The sequence below is a fragment of the Haliotis asinina genome, chromosome 7 (genome assembly GCF_037392515.1).
Source record: "Haliotis asinina isolate JCU_RB_2024 chromosome 7, JCU_Hal_asi_v2, whole genome shotgun sequence".
Taxonomy (NCBI): Eukaryota; Metazoa; Mollusca; class Gastropoda; order Lepetellida; family Haliotidae; genus Haliotis; species Haliotis asinina.
In genome coordinates, this window is record NC_090286.1 from 18589099 (window position 1) to 18606858 (window position 17760).

The following is a 17760-nucleotide window of genomic DNA, read 5'->3' on the forward strand; positions in this document are numbered from 1 at the left end:
CTTTGCAGGCTCTCATCCAAACTGACAGCACTGGTTAGATGCTGGAAAACTACGTTAAGATCCCAAGCCAGTGGTTTGTTGGTCTTCTAACTTGAACTTGTCTCTTCCACGTGAATAATGTGCGAGTTAACGTGTCAGGATCAAGTCCATCTTTTAAAAACCTTGGTGTAAAAACCTTGGCGTCAACTTTGTGTGCAGACCCTTTACGAGTTGTCACAACCCCTAGTGTACAGTGCACAACCCTGTGCACTTAAAAGAACACACAAATACATACACATACAAACATCTAGTTGCAGGTACAGCATCATGCAGAAAACCTGGACAGTATTGAGATTTTGTGTTCCAGTCCACCCACCTGTGAATGTCCACCCAGCTGTGAACTGGATACCTTATTAGGATGAGAGAACCACAATAAACTCACTGCACCTAATGGTAGCAAGAGATGCATACTCCCCCGAGACTTGAGATTGATAATACGATGTGAAATTGACATTGACATCCAGTTGTCAAGTTAAACAAATACTAGGTTCTTGAACAAGCACTAGTTGCAAGGACATGTGCCCTATATAAAAATATCCTATATAATATCCTATATAAAGCAAAGGTTACTACCTTTGCTGCTCTGGCGGAGTATCCTGTTTGGATACAGTCTACACATGAAGAAAGTATTGTGATTATGTGTCCCAGTCAACCCAGGTGTGAATTGGGTACCTCACTAGAATGAGAGAGCCACAATAAACTCATGGTGCCTAGTGGCAACAAGAGTTGGATACTCCCCAGGGAGTTGAGATTGATAATACGATGTGACATTGAGATTTACATCCAATCATTGCGGGAAATGATGCTAGCGTCTTGAACAAGCAATAGTTGCATGGATATGTGTGCTATATAAAAATATCCTGCTGCGATGAAGCTATGCTAATGATGACTCTGGTACCTGACGTCTGCGTTGTTGATGCCATCTCCATTGTTGTTGCGGCTTCATCTTTGGCAATCTGCAACTGCGACAAAGCTAGGCCGAAGTTGACTCAGCGTCTACGATGCAGGAGAGTACCTAATGTCTACAATGCTGGAAATTGATCTTCAATTCCTGAAGATCTGACGTGGTTGCCAGAGATTCTGGGTGGGATGATGCGACAGTCACAGTCTTCATCAACCATCCTACAGGTGAGAACTTCGTTTGATTACTTCGGTGGAGAATCCAGATCAAATCCATTAGCGATCCAAGACGTGACTCCTGAGACCTAAAAGATGACGTCCCTGTCTTCAGCCGATAAACATCTATGAAGTATCTTTCTATTTGAAGAGCCATGTCTCCCTGTATCCATGCACAAATGCTCCGGTTGAGAGCTGTTCTGGGTGTCATCCTTGTGGCAAACGTCCTAATGTGCCTTCTACATGAGTGGGCATCGAGTAATCCTCCTTCAGCCAATGCGTTCGGGCATACATGTGCACAGGCTACTGATGAGGATGTAGCTCCGAGTTCGATGAAGATCCATACCTTGATCTGAAGCAGCTGGAGGAAGCATGCGGAAAATCCTTCCCACTTAAGCGCTATATGTGCGTACCTGCATTCATTGAGTCAACAAGTGTAGGTTCTTCCAAACTTCTTCGTAAAGACACATCTGACAGTGAAAATCTTCTTGAACGAGAACGTTGATTCATGCCATCCTCTTCATCTGGTGAATCATCCGTGCAGGGTGACTGTAATCGTAGAGGACTAGCGTCTTCTTTCTTCTGCGAAGTGGCACACCAAAATAGATCATCTGCGCTGTAAATTGCTTAAAATGAAGAGCCTTGGGTCAAAGTTCATTGTAGCATGCTGAAACTGATGCAGGGTAGATACGTGTCTGAGTACGCTGAGACCTCTTCAGATCTTCTTTGCATCTGCGAAGAGTTGTTGTAGTTACCATCTCTGGTACCAAATGTATGCGTGTTACAAGGCCATCTGAAGAGTGATGTGCTGATCCCATTGTTGCCGCTGTAGATCTGTAGACTGCCAAGATGTCTTACTGACGACTGAAATTTCGGCTTCTGCCAGAGGTACTATCTTCAAGTCGGCGACAAGGCTAAGTCCGATGTCGGCCTCTTCTTCAACTTAGATGTTTCCTTCGCTACGTCAAGGATCTTCCCCCAGGGTACGTTCAGTGATTCACTGGAAACATGAACACCAGCAGCAGTTATTAACAGATGGTTACTAGCGCTATCACCCAATTTGCCAGACATGACTTGAGTGTGCCTTCTAACCTTGTTCCTTACATGTCTATGAACAGCAAATAAATACAAATCAAATTTACAGCGAATGCTGGAAGAATAAACAGCAGTGCACGAAGGACATAACAAATGTGGGTCAGCCACAGGCTGCAGTACCTAGAATGGAAACATAATTTCATCAAATGCAACACAAGTACACAAGATGAAATACATGGCCAAGAACACTGAAAATAAGTAAAATGTAGCAATAATTTTAAGACATACTGATAATATATACAGACCAAAGGATGTATAAAGCAAATATTTTGATAAAGGATCGAAAATTCAAAGGCTATGTGATGTATAGAGACTCCATGTGCCTCAACGACCGTTCACCTGAGCGACTGAGGAGAGAGTGACAAGCTTGGCCTGACATGTGACCGATGAGGCTGTAAGGCAGGCTCCTCATGGGTGAGTGTTATTGTACGTCTTCTTCAAAAGAGGGAACTTCAATGGATTTCAAGTGTACCACTGTCATTCGCATAGAGGGAGGTGATAAGCATAATAAGCATGAGTCTGGATATTGGGAAAATAAGATTATTTGGATGATAAAGCACCCCAATGTATTTTTTCACAAAAAGCACTAGAGACCTGCACACATGATTCTGCCACATACTGAACCAACCATAAGAGGATCAGAGTCTATGACATGACTGAGTTCATGATGGGGATTACCTTGAAATTGCTGGCTGGAGATATAGCTGCTGGTTGACCACCTTCAAACTTCTCTTCCCAGCAAGTGCGGTCTCGGCGATTTCGATTCTTTAGCTCAAACTCGGTTTCACTGTTGAATGCCTGATGAAAGGAAGAACATACATGTCTGTTGTGAATAAAAGCATGGATGAAACTATTTCACACCAATTACTGAAATGGCTATCTCAACTGACGATCTTGACCAGTTCCAAAGTATATGGAATAATGTACAACATCTTCTGGTCACTATCATGGTCATTTCAAATACATACATATGTTTACGCCACAATTTTGAAGAACCGGTCTAGAATACAGTAGATGATCTATGATTTAAAGTGGCAGTCATGCATTACAACCATCTTTTATGGCCTGGTTCAGAACTATCTCTATCTCTCACCAAATTAAGTGCTTCCAGCAGCCCAACTGGCACAGGGTCATGTTGTAGACGTGCCACTACCAGGTCTGTGAGGAGTAGCAGCATGTCAAATATACCCTCTTGGATCTCACTGCCCCACTTGTGTACTGCTGCAGATGTCAGGAGCTGCCACAGATACAAGACAAAAGCAGATATATTGACCCATAACACAAAAACAATCCTCCTTCAACTGTCTGTAAAGTGTCTACCATCAGCAATATTTGACCTTAGGCGACACCCTTTAAATACACTGTATGTCTACTAAATACTATGTATATCTGGCAAAAAGACAAGTTTAATCACTTGTTCAAAGGTTATTTCACTTGACAAACATACCTCCAAGCAGGACAAGGAAACATTTCCAGTGCAGCTCAATAACATTGCTTCAGACCGAAATATCACAGAAATATACAATAAACATGTTAAAGACAACAATTTGGAGAAGAGAATATATCTAACAGTTACCCTTACTCATACTCTTTGCGTCTCCTGCAACCGAAGACATGCCGGAAACACTCTATTATGTTCAACAACAATAGCAAAAATATCCCACAAAAATACGCAGTAAGTGAATCGTCAGTTTCTCCATTTTTGTTATGTTCAAATAGAAAAATATCTAGTTTTCCTTTAAAAAATATATATTTTTCTTTATCATGAGTCATAATAGGGTTGCAATGGTTCATCTAGATCTTGATTCGATTCAATTTTCTATCCTCGATTTGATCATTTCCGATTCAATTCATCACATAAGTAAACACATCAGATTATTTGACTCTCAGAGTTCAAGCGAGAAAGTCTTTTAGTGTGAAATCCATCATCCACTTTGCAATGTCTACCAACAATTAGCCTTGCATCAAACCAGTGACATTTTGATTATTTCAGTGCTCAAAACTGTTGGAGTTAGAGTCAAAATTATGTCCATGCTGTGTGGAAATAATGTAAATAGATAATCAAGGCTATTACAACATTGTACAGGTATTAAATGGAAGGTTGGACTAAAAGTTTTTTACTCATAAAAATCTCCCCCTTACCCCAATTCAACAATGAGACTTCAAACAATTCATTTGATTCCTTCAATTTTCAAAATCTCTAAGTATGAAAATATATATTGTCATGTAACTATGCACAGTTCATAGTGTACGATAATTAATAGTAATGATTTACAATTGGCATCAAGTATACAAAATTTGGTGAAGATGGTGAAGTGGTTTTACAGTTCCGAGCACAAACCCTACCCTTCAAATAGACAAAGTTCGAAAGTCATATCTACATGATATGGAGTATTCTAAATTGGGTGAAGATTGTTCAAGTCAAAACAGTGATATAGGTTATCAAAAAGCAAAACTAATGAGTCAGATTTGATTCGAGTAGGTTTAGTGGATGTATGTTTCAACTGCTTGGTGAAATAGTTAGCCTCTGTATGTTATTAATATGAAAAGCCATGTACTATCTATTTTTTTAAGGCATAATTATGAAGTTCAATTAATGGTTTTCTACCTATGGGTGTGCTTGTAATATTGACTCTCAGTGACAATGCAGAAAAATATATCCCTTGTCTTGAGTTACTTTAGCACATACCATTTGTGGAAATAAGTAACAGATCCATCCATGAACATGCTATTTTACACCAAAAGTGGTCACATTATTTAAAGTGTCTGAGCTGTTTTGCAAAACAACGTGAAAATGTTACACCAATATTATTCAGAAATGTTTATGATAACAATAAACATGGCGAATAAAAAATCTGTACACAAAAATACTCACAAATGTACTGCTCAATATAATGAATTTGACACATTATTCTACTAAAGGGAATATATAAAAATACACAGTATGATCAGTATGTTAATGCATTTCCTAAGATGCATCTGTGAACGATAAAAAGCGCCGACAATACTTTATCAGACGATAGTGTGCACTTTTTGCATTAAGTCACAATGTGGTGACGTCATTGCGCCATTCCAATCTGCCCCCTCGTAATCAAACTTTTTTGCATTACTTCACAATGTAACAGATGTCACGATGGATGTCAGTTGCCATCGCCTCATAAGCATCCCACTGTAAACTGCTTTGTCGCATCCCGTTTCTTGGTTAAAGTGTCCTCGTGCTTTAACTATAATAGTTCGGGGAGAAAGTGTGCTTTATTACACTATACATGGTGGTAGAACGTATTTCTTAAACCATAAAAGTACATACATTGTTTTAAAGTACATATTTTTTAATTTTTTGAAATTCAAAGCACAGGGAAGTAAATATAATGAGTGAGGATAAAGGAAAATTGTTTTCATGAACAGTATATTTCTGTGCACAGTTTACTGGAAGTACCTACAAAGGATGATAACAGAAAATAATTCAACAAGCTAATTACCTTCTGAAATGCTTCTGGCATACACCTGTCCATGAATCGCTTACAGTGTTCATCGCTTTCACAAAGTCCTGTAACAGTAATTAGAAACATCACTTAGTACTTTCAACAATACAATACAATGTCTGCTGTTCTCAGTGCTGAGTGACATTTCCATAAAACTGTTAAAAAGCTGGAGTTGTTCAATCTGTGAATCTTACAGTTATCCTCACAACATACCTTCATCTGCTTTTGAAACGTCAATGTGTGATGCCTTTTGATCAAGGCCAGGCATACAAAGAATGTATGTACTAGGATATAACCTTGAAATAGATAGTACCCTAACCTTGAAGTACACCTGCTATGAAGTCAACAGTTTGCAATAACAACAAAGACATAAACAATTTGAACAAAATATGATAATCATTAAAGAAGAAAGATAAGTGACAAAGTTTCAAAATTTAAAATTCAAACATGAGCAAAACAGTATTTGGAAAGAACGTAGGCATCTGAGAACATGTTAGAAAAATAACGGTCTAAAGAAGTTCTACACAGTGCAAAATTACTTACAGCTGTTACCATAGAAACAAATGATAACCAAAGTCTTCACTAGTATGTTTTAGCTCCAAATCTAACCAACCATCTGAGATGGTTAGTGCATGATCATTTGGTTTATTGTAATTGTGTGTTAGGTCATATGAAAGTGTTGGCAAGGACATCACTACCACTCATCTTGATAGCAAGCATATCTCGCAAGCCCTGTTCTGTGTCACTGTGATGTACCTGCTTCAGCCAGTTTGGATGCTGCAACCAGGCATTTGCCCAAGGATTCCTCCTTCTTATAAGGGATGTTCCACATTTCTGTGAATACCCTGCCTTCTAACTCATACAGGTTGGTGACAGGGAACTCCAGACTGTTGCTGTCCTCCATTGATGTGGATGCTGGATAGCTTGTCTCTCCTCTCTCCTACAAATGCAAATAAACTTTCACAATACAGTCACAGCATACCGCAATGTGATAAGTATTATGGACTACAAGTTCTTTTCATGTCCATTACACATACACAACATTGTTACTCATAATACTCCTGACATGTTTACATCCATCTACCTAATGTCTATACAAACCTACCACAACAGTTTATAGTACAGTTTCAAGGCAACTCTCAACTCTAGTTACTATATGCAGTCACAAATGGACTTGCTAATTGTTTACATAAGCATGTTTCCATATAGTATACTATCAGTGAACATGTTGTTTTCAATTATTTCATTACGATGTACATATGGGTAATTGTGTGATTTGTTACTTGGAATGGTGACACTAATTGATATTGTTTATCTTAATAACATAAAAGCAAACATTTTCAAAGTAAACATTTTCAATTAATTTGACTTATAGCCTTCATCATGTTCAGTTCTTTTGGAGATGTTCAAAGTTAAACTTAATGAATGGATTAAATGATAACTGATAATCATGACGTATGCTATAAAACATGCTTTATCTATTCAGCACAAATAACATAATTTTTTTGTAAATATCAGTCACAGATTCCATGTTCGATTTCTCTGATGAATTTTAAAAAATCTAATCTTCACTGAAACAGTTTTATGAACACTTCTGACCATAGAGTGCTACTGTTAAAGGAGAATTCTGCACAAACATATGCTACACATACATCTTCTTACATATGATCACTATTTACGAATACTATTTATAAACACCACCACAAAAGGAGTAGTAGGGGTAATAGTAGCAAGAGCTAAGGGCCCAACCAAAGCCTTATTTAGTAAATAAGGCTTTGTAGAGACTTTTCTTGAAAGTGTTTTAAAACCCCCATTGTATATACTACTACCCTTAGCTCTTGCTACTATTACCCCTACTACTAAAGGTATTTTGGGAGTCAAATAACACATAGAGTTTTCTCTTGAAGCAGTTCTACTTCCAACACATTCTGAAAGCAGGCTGATGACATTCCTAGAAGTTATATCATGGGTCACAAAAACATATCAGCAAGGAAGTAAATTACATTGTCACTTCAGTTAAACCATAGTGTTTGTTGCAACAAGGAGCACACAAACATAACTTAGATACAAATGTGTAAGTTCAGAAGCATTCAAAAATTAGTTGGGTTTTTTTTGTTGTATGCTACATGTACAATATACATATGCCAAGTGTAAATGCAGTACATCATCAGGGTGTTCTTTTAGGCATCCAAGTATTATTCTCTAATATGATCGCCAAGCAACTATTACTGTCACTCAGGATGGTCAATTTCCAGCAGGCCTAATAAATGGAAGTTGAGTGTCATTTGGGGTGCGTTGTGATTATGTCGACATGATGTGTGTTCAGGACAGAATCGCGTATTTAGTAATTTATACCTTATTCTCTGACATTCGAGATGTCAAGTAAAACATCTTTATTTTGACATATGGCGTGTGGGACTTGCGTACTTCCATCCGTCAAGAGTTGGGCGTGATATACCGCCGTTTGATCCACTGATTGATGAACTCACCTGAGTCTCCACCACCTCGTCGTAGGCGGGCGGTAGATGGGGTCCATACACCTGTGTGTGTGTGTTTCGTCGATGTACATCCTTCATTTCAACGTCATCTAGTGTGTCGTACGACGAAGATGGGTGATCATTTGCGAGGATGGCAACGGCCTCGTTCAGGTCGTTTTTGGCCATACGGAGTGCCCTCCTAACTTCGGACTCGCACGGGAACCCCATGTCCCGAAGCATTTGAACGTTGTCCTCACTAATATCCATTGTTTATCTCATACAATAGTTTTAAGGATATAACCTGTTCATATTCTATCCAAGAAAATAATCCGCATGAAATACGCACGGAGTTAAATACAGAAATCCTCACATTTTGTGTCCCAATGACCGAGTTTCAACTTCTCCATGATGCAAACATATCTACCGAAACAGCCGCGAGAGTGACTAAGGGAGACAACTCCTATAGTTCTTTTGGAAGGGCTATTGTGCTGCTGGGTGTTAGATGTTGTTACTGTAGCTATGATAGTCATTATTTAAATTTGAAATCGTAATTGTAGGGTACTTACTAAAGTAAAGTACAAAATCAGTACTATGTTGAGTTGAGTCCCGTAAGGGATTCGAACCCACACCCCCAGAGTCAGGCACATAATCGCCAACACACAGTCAGCCGTCAAACCCGCTCAGCCATCGCGACTTCCACAAAAATGAAAGTCGGACAACTGGTAGTGTAGACTGTGGGCTTTGTGTACACCTCTGATAAGATTTTGTGTGATACCGGGGAATTATTGTCTGTTTATAGAATCATTAAGAATTAAGGATCACTAGTTTGGGGACGTTAACTGTTTTCCAAAGGCGATGTTCACTCTGACAGTAAGGAGGGGTTACACGTCATATCGACACTGTGACACCTAATAATCTGCAATTTACTATTCAGGGACAAGTTAATCGTCGGATCAAATAGTAAATGAAATGGTGTTGTTTCTTCTTGTATGTTTGTTACCACGAACTGCAAAAATAGGACATGAATATATACTGAGAGAAATAAATATAGGATCACAGTAAAAGGCAAGCGTTCCATTAGTATTAATCAGTTTTCAACGCCACAGCACTAATTAAAACTGGTGATGAAAACAGGAAAATATTATAGGAACGCTTGAATTTTCCAGCAATCCTTTATTTGTTTCTCTAAGTATATATGTATCTTCTTTTGGCGTATGTTTTGGGCAGCGGGACTGGCTTGATATCACAAGCTGACTGAGAAAGTTGTCAGCTGTTTTGGAACGGTCACAGTTTAACCACTGGGCTGTTGGAAACTGCAGTTGGTAAACAGTAATAGGGACATACTCTAATGGATGAAAGCTTTTTTTCTGCTCTGTTTTGGTATTGATCCTTACACTGTTGTCAAGCACGGGTGGCTGGGAGTAGTTGTTGTTTAACGTTGCATTCAGCAATATCCCAGCAATATGGCGACAGTCTGTAAATATTCAAGTCTGCACCAGTGATCAACATCATGAGCATCGATCTACGCAAGAGGGATACGATGACATATGTCAACCAAGTCAACGAGCGGAGCCTGACCACTCGATCCTGTTGTCGCCTCTTCCAACAAGCATGAGTTAAAAAAAAACAAAAACAAATTCTAACACGTATCTTCACGGATCAAGCAATAATGAAGCAATGCAGTACAGCACAGTGCATATTACAGCGCAGTGCATATACGCATAATAGGGCCTTAACAACATAAGGTTATGTCTCAAACAAATTAACAACACGCGTGGATATCAGAAGAAAACCCAATGAATAACGTGTCATGCAAACCCTCATGCCTCGCACTTTACTTAACTCCTTCTTGACGGTATACTATACTCTTGTCTACAACAAGGCTCGATTTAAGTTGAAGCTAGTTGTACAAGGTGCAACTAAGGTAAAGGAATAGTTGCCCCAGCCAAATTCCTTTTGCAACGTAGTATGTTAACAACGTCAGAGGTTTCGGTGCACAGAAACGTCCGCGATATACACATGAAACCATAGTGACATGAAACCAGAGAGACTAAGCTGATCCCTGTTTACAAGAGTTGTCATAGCCGACACGTGTCTATGAATAGCAGCGTTTTGGTGTGAAAGCTATTTACAGTTTAGAATAAAATGAGATGACATGTTTATGTGTATAATGTTATAGATATTTGTTGTTGATTTATTTACAAAATTTGACTTGCATCTTGTGCAAGACTGATAACTTGGATGCACTTTGTACTAGTGCAAGTTACAAAGCACTAAATCGAGCCCTGTGTGCATTACAGCTATCGATATGATTACAGAATAAAGACTTTGTTACCATACAAGTTTATCTTGCCTTATTCTGACCGTTTTTTAAAAACTGACATGACAAATTGTCAAATGCTGAAAATACGCATGGGCGTGAACATAATAAAAGGCAGCTTGCACATCGACATGACGCGTTCGAGTGCATTACACAGGTCATCCAAAGTAATCAGTACGGGGTCACAAGGCTGGTACTTCAGTTCAGAGAGCACAGAAATAGATGCAGTTACGCAAAACAGATCTAAATGAAAGGATTATTCCCCTCGCCAGTCTGTGGTATGTGTGTGAACTCTTGGAACTGTACTTCACCAATTCTCACAGAAAATAACCAGTTTGAAACACCCTAAATGTAAATAAATGTCGACAGCATTTCTCTCAATTGTTGTCGCTGTTGTCAAAATTCTATGACTTCTTATACAACAACACCCTACACAATCATTGTAATCCGTGACTTTTCTTTGCGATTCCCGCATAACACATTAAAGGAAAATATCATTCAAACCAAACAAAAAACAAAAAAACATTACATGCAACTTTCTCTTAAATCAGCTGAGTTTGTTGGTATTATAGCAAATTAACTTAATAAAGTCAAAGCTCTTGAAAATATAACTTAATGTTTTACTGTTACACACAGTTTGTTGCGCAAAAGAAAGCGTAAAAAAATCGACATCTGAGAGGTAATATAAGGAACTTTACTTACGATACAACAGCATAAATGAAAGGTCATATTACTGAACACGTCCTTTGACTATCCTGTGAAGCGAAATGCTCTGTCTATAGTCATTTTTGTCGAAATCCAGATCAAGTATAACTTAAAGATTACTTTCGCCGTTTGCAAATTACCTTGATCTTAAAATTGACTGAAAGCATCTTGCACTTTTCGGTTTCATTCCACTGTGACAACACGAAACATCCAAGCTAATCACGTAAGGTAGCTGTTCTTCATGTTTCCCTACAGTAATGATAACGTAGTGTCATGCTTACCACAACTCGTTTTGACCGGGACGGCCTTTGTGTACGGTCAAACATATACAGTATGGTATAATCTATACAGTGAATACTGCGATCATTCAAAACAAAGGTTTGTCAGTATACATGTATATGCATTTTACACTACATTGTAGAAAAACAATATCATTTTGAAATCAATAACTAGTGGCACGAATCACATCACATGTTACATATACCTTAGACGTTGCATACGTATGTGGATATGAAATATGCTAAATAGATTTATTTAGCATTACCATATATGCATATAAATGAATAATAGCCATGGTAACAGACTTTACTTAATGATACACATGAATGATACACATGTGTCACTCATGGCTTGCGTGAGTGAGTGAGTGAGAGAGAGAGAGAGAGAGAGAGAGAGAGAGAGAGACTACATAAGGTCTAATATGTATAAAAAGTAGTTGAGACATAAGAATCTGCCAGCCCCTGCTGCCAGAGGATGTCCGAGTCTAGTTTCTCAGGACCGGTGATACACCACAGTAAGTAAGACTTATCAGCGAAGTTAAGTGTCCAACAAAGAATTCAAGATGCATATGAGAAACGAAAGAGTATGAGAAAGTGGCAAAGAGCTTTAAGATACTGAAGATGTACGACGCTTTTTTAGGTTTCTAAGAGGATTGTGTTGTAGGCTCAGTAGGAACTGAACCCATCCAGCCACTATCCAGCCACTGTCCAGCAATTGTCAAGCCTGTCCATCCAGTGTCCTGCCAGGACTGTTAGTTACTTATTTCATTGTATGGATTGCATTTAGAAGTGTCATAAGAATGTTTGGAACTAGGGATTAAGAGCACTAGGTCGATGTGAAACCTTTACATCCTCCTCTGAGATGATACTGTAAATCATGAAATTAATGCGTCATGAATTTAATGCCCCACGTGGGGTCTATTTCATATGAGTAAACATATTTCTAATAACGTTCACTGGGTTCAAACAGTTTTGTTCCATGTTGGTTGGTTACAGTTCAGTTCAAATGTTTAGTTGTTGGTGTTTGTGTTATTTGTATTTCCGAAGCTTGACTGGCGTGGTGAGTAATACTAGGCTTCTTTCATCAATTTATAAAAAAAATGTTAAATTACAAGACTCGTAACTCACAAGAGCACTTTCTATTCGCGAATGGTGATGTGCAATTCTCCGTATGTCTCATAGGAATTAAAAGTTGCTAGGGAGGGGAAATATATATTGCTGGCGCGGTACACTTGTGTTTAATAATACGCTTTCTTATTAGTCCAGGAGGAGGCAGGTGATAAATCTAATGTCTTAGCCTCACAAGTACTGATTTGGTTTGACACTGTTTTCAGTTAGTATGACGTTTTGGGCTCATGAAAAGGCCTGTAATACTCTCAGATTGTGGTATCAGTTTGTTTTTCATAGGTCATTTTATGACGGGGGTCTGTGAGCATTTTCATCATATTTGGTTTGCTGAACGACAACATCTCAAAGTTAATCATGGATAGTTTTACTACTATCAATCTGATCACTTTCATTTTGACTTTTGTGTATTGGTAAAGGATGTATAATTTTTGTACAAATTTTTGCTTTTGAAAATAATCACAATGGCCGCCATTTTGCCCACCATCTTGAATTGTGTGTTGCCTTCTCGGCAGTTAAATTTACATAAAAATGAACACCAAATGTGTCCATTTACATCCAATGTTGATACTTTTGATGTTTTTATTTACACGTGTCTCTTCTAGAGTGGCGGCTTGGGGACAAAACAAGTAATTCTGTATGGTCATGTTGTGGTAATATAATGTTTTACAGCTTATTCTTTGAGACAGGGGATTTTACATATAATTAGCGATTCTCTGACTTTTCATGGAAATGTGTGGTGGTGATTTATGTATTGGACGTTTACATTATTCTTGCAACTAGAATCAGTTGTTTTTGTTTCCTGTTTACCTCTAGAGTGACAGCACGTTATATGGAATTGTTTCATATTACTCAGAATTCAAAATGGCTGCCAAGATGGCCGCCATTGTACTTTTACTACTTATACATAGCAGAGGACTAAGTTTGTACTGATATGTAAACAAACATTTGATGTCAAATATTTTATACAGTATCGAAAAGAACAAAATTCCAAAGGTATGGTTTATGTAAGCGTCATTTGCCTAAAATAGTTGATGAAATAACATCATCCAAAGTGTTAGAAAACTATGCTTCAAGGTCGATAACTCTTACAAATAACTCTTCTCTTCACTTTCTTTCATATCATATGTTACATAATGCCAGAATTGGAGTCATCTACAAGCCAAAGCTGTTCGGACAACAATCACCTGCCATACAAAAAGACATGTCTCTGTGCACAATAAATCAGTTCATCTGCATTTATATAGATCTCTCTGCTGGCATGAACTAATCCACGGGGAACTGAATCTCCCGACATCAGAACACCAGAAAAAGGATTAGCTGACCACACCAGATGGTCCAACCATGGTCAAGTGGTGAAGGAATATGATTGGCTGCAGATACTGTTTCCAAACATGCACTTGGTAGTTTACTTGCTCAATATGATATTCTAGACTGTCAGTGGGAGCTTTTCATTTAATGCTTGTCTCATCTACAAACATCACTGGATTGTTTGGTACATCCATTGAACTAAAAGTCTGTGCGACGTGATCTGGTAATGTCGCTAGGCTTTTGTATTGTTCTGGTTTGTAGATATTATACTACGCCCGTGTACTGATGTTGGACTTGTTTCTTGATGTGTTTCTGTGTTCACTGTTTTTAACAGTGTACAGCAGTGTATGGCAAAAAAGCACCCCTACACGGAGATAAAGTCGGGCACACCCAATTTTCATGGACAAAAACAGTTCTTCTGGAGTTAACAACTTTCAAACACAAAAACATCAAAACAAACAAGTGCAATTGGACCAGCTGTGTGGATTACGTTTTTTAATGTCATCATTCCCAACATAGAACAGTACCAAACACAAACACCAAAATTGTTGCCGCAGAATGTGTGTCTTAACTGGTCTAATTCAAATTTGAAATTTGAACAAGGTCGGTCAAAGGTAACTGAAGCGTAAAACCAGAGATAAAAAACCTGTCTGAGAAAAAAACACACTCTGGAACCGTGTTCCCTCAACGCATCAAACGGCACCTACTCTACTGGAGGATTTACACGCAGTAGACACGCATGCTATATTGTCACAAAATGTAAGAACAGTAAAACATCCACATCCACATCCACATCCTGCTCCAGAAGAATCCTTGATCCACTTCTGTCCATGGAGTGTCTTCTCGGCAGTCGTCCTGCCTCTGGGGGACTTCAGGGTCCAATTCTGCCCCCAGGTCGATGGTATCCACGGTCCTAACAGTAAAGATAACGAATAGGTTAATGTTTCATATCACTGATACTTACTACATAGATAATGAATATCAAAATATATGCATTTTTGTGAGAGAAACGCTGTAACCTCAAACACAAGTTGTAACTTGCTCATGACGGCATTGTTTTCTTCCAAATAGAGTTGGAAATACCTGCCTGTCTGGTCCTCTGTCGCCCTGCCGAAGAATCCTTCATCCACTTCTGTCCATGGAGTGTCTTCTCGGCAGTCGTCCTGCCTCTGGGGGACTTCAGGGTCCAATTCTGCCCCCAGGTCGATGGTATCCACGGTCCTAACAGTAAAGATAACGAATAGGTTAATGTTTCATATCACTGATACTTACTACATAGATAATGAATATCAAAAGTATATGCATTTTCGTAAGAGAAACGTTGTAACCTCAAACACAAGTTGTAACTTGCTTATGATGGCATTGTTTTCTTTCACATAGAGTTGGAAATACCTGCCTGTCTGGTCCTCTGTCGCCCTGCCGAAGAATACTTCGTCCACTTCTGTCCATGGAGTGTCTTCTCGGCAGTCATCCTGCCTCTGGGGGACTTCAGGGTCCAATTCTGCCCCCAGGTCGATGGTATCCATGGTCCTAACAGTAAAGATAACGAATAGGTTAATGTTTCATATCACTGATACTTACTACAGAGATAATGAATATCAAAAGTATATGCATTTTCGTGAGAGAAACGCTGTAACCTTAAACACAAGTTGTAACTTGCTCATGACGCCATTGTTTTCTTTCAAATAGAGTTGGAAATACCTGCCTGTCTGGTCCTCTGTCACAATGCTGAAGAATCCTTCGTCCACTTCTGTCCATGGAGCGTCTTCTCGGCAGTTGTCCTGCCTCTGGGGGACTTCAGGGTCCAATTCTGCCCCCAGGTCGATGGTATCCACGGTCCTAACAGTAAAGATAACGAATAGGTTAATGTTTCACATCGCTGATACTTACTACATAGATAATGAATATCAAAAGTATATGCATTTTCGTGAGAGAAACGCTGTAACCTCAAACACAAGTTGTAACTTCCTTATGATGGCATTGTTTTCTTTCAAATAGAGTTGGAAATACCTGCCTGTCTGGTCCTCTGTCACCTTGCCGAAGAACCCTTCGTCCACTTCTGTCCATGGAGTGTCTTCTCGGCAGTCGTCCTGCCTCTGGGGGACTTCAGGATCCATTTCAGCCCCCAGGACGATGATATCCCCACTCCTAATAGTAAAGTGAATATATTTTACATCATTGGTACTTACTGTGTCTATAAATGAAAGTTATATGTCTACACATGTAAAAATCTCAATCATGAAACTGAAGCTGTAACTTTGCAGTAGACGTCATGGTAAACAAGGTTGCATTGTACTTTATGTTTTCTTCAAAAGAGTGTTTGAACGAAACAGTTGCTTGCGCAAGCGACAGTTCTACTAAAAGGGCAAAGAATATTCTACATAATTCATGCTTCCAACACAGATTATGACTGTGTGAGTGTACATTTTACACCGCTTTTAGCAATATACCAGCTATATCACGGTGAGCAAGAACAAATATATGCTTCACACATCATTCCCATATGGGAAATCGAATTAGGGTTGTTTGGAGCGTCATGAGCGAACGCTTTAACCATTCGGTTATACTATGATCCCCATAGATTTAAATACGAAATAAATATGTCGGGGCGTGAAAACAAAAATTAATCTAAATATTAAATTGAAATATTGAAATACTTTACCAGCAGGTGGCCGCACAATCGTCCAGTACACTGACTCTCAAAGTGACCATCTGGGAGTTGCTTTGTCTCGAGCTACCTACTGAAGGACGGAATGGTGGGTTAACACTAAGTTATGCCATCTATAGATAGCATCGTACAGGGCATGCACGAAGGGGGCCCTATCTGCACTAAAACCTAAATCTACCAGTCGAGTGCAGTCAGCATTGGGCCTACTGGGGATGCTGAAAAGACTGGGGCCACAGAGTGTGCCATCCCTAAACTAGCTGGGTTGCTGTAACAACCATCCTGACTGTACAATCAGGCCCTAACACCGAACCTACTCCATGTACAGTCGGCGAGGGGCTACGCGGAGAGCAGACGTACTATGGAGCCACCATGAGGCAAAAGCTTATCCCATCGGTCCCTCGGAGAGCCAGTGTTTTTAAGTCCAGGTGGAAGGGTTTAGAGGGACACAACACCAAATCCAGAATGTGCCAGGGTTCCTGCGTCTGAAAGAAATGAGTCATGCATAAGCATCAGGAATCACATTTCTTGCGTATGTAGTTTGGTTTAACAACAGCGAGTAAGTGTGGTTTTATGCCGCTTTGGCAATATTCCAACGACAGGCCTCAGAAGTGGGTGTGAGCCATAGTATTTAAGTGGGAACTCGAACACTGCCACTGAATGTGGCGTGCCAACACTTGAACAACTAGGCTACACTACCACTCCGTTTACATGCAGACACCAGTATCAACCTTTCCCATCTATACCTAAATGGCTATGACTATGCTTGTTGTAAGAGGTGACTAACGGGATTGAGTGGTCAGGCTCGCTGACTTGGTTCCCACATGTCATCGGTTCCGAATTGTGCAGATTGATGCTCATGTTGTTGATCACTGGATTGTCGGGTCCACACTACATTATTTACAGATCGTCATCATATAGCTGGAATACTGATGAGTGAGGCATAAAACTAAATTCACTCACTCACTTCTAAATGGATGTACACTATGAGAGAATGAGTGTGAAAAGAATATTAAACAAAAGACGCATATATGTATTTTCCTCCAAATAGAGGTGGAAACACCTGCCTGTCTGGTCCTCTGTCACCCTGCCGAAGAATTCTTGGTCCACTTCTGTCCATGGAGCGTCTTCTCGGCAGTCGTCCTGC

At 39.3% G+C, this 17760-nt stretch overlaps 2 protein-coding genes across 2 annotated transcripts in view; both read right to left on the reverse strand.

The window, feature by feature from the left end:
• LOC137290530 (ubiquitin carboxyl-terminal hydrolase 24-like) overlaps positions 1-10172 on the reverse strand; it is a 177129-nt gene extending 166957 nt beyond the window's left edge. The window contains exons 1-5 of the mRNA XM_067821545.1: positions 8222-10172; positions 6489-6672; positions 5730-5797; positions 3344-3487; positions 2929-3048 (exon numbers count right to left, since the gene is read on the reverse strand). Coding sequence (XP_067677646.1) covers positions 2929-3048; positions 3344-3487; positions 5730-5797; positions 6489-6672; positions 8222-8476 — 771 coding nt within the window. The 5' untranslated portion in view covers positions 8477-10172. The remainder of the gene's footprint in view (positions 1-2928; positions 3049-3343; positions 3488-5729; positions 5798-6488; positions 6673-8221) is intronic.
• Positions 10173-14412: 4240 nt separating this feature from the next.
• On the reverse strand, positions 14413-16759 carry LOC137291457 (uncharacterized). Its single transcript, XM_067822806.1, has 6 exons — positions 16611-16759; positions 15959-16096; positions 15654-15787; positions 15345-15478; positions 15036-15169; positions 14413-14861 (listed from the first exon to the last, which is right to left on the reverse strand). Exons 1-5 carry the CDS (start codon positions 16658-16660, stop codon positions 15128-15130), a joined length of 498 nt encoding a protein of 165 aa, XP_067678907.1. The 5' UTR covers positions 16661-16759; the 3' UTR covers positions 14413-14861; positions 15036-15127.
• Positions 16760-17760: the final 1001 nt, after the last annotated feature.

Bases quoted from the DNA above. Each gene is read 5' to 3' on its own strand.
- LOC137291457 (XM_067822806.1), bottom strand. From the start codon at position 16,660: ATGGTCACTTTGAGAGTCAGTGTACTGGACGATTGTGCGGCCACCTGC. The intron at 15,788-15,958 runs GTATTTCCAACT...CTTTACTGTTAG, and splicing joins ACAGAGGACCAGACAGGCAG to GACCGTGGATACCATCGACC. The intron at 15,170-15,344 runs GCAGGTATTTCC...CTTTACTGTTAG, and splicing joins GGCGACAGAGGACCAGACAG to GACCGTGGATACCATCGACC.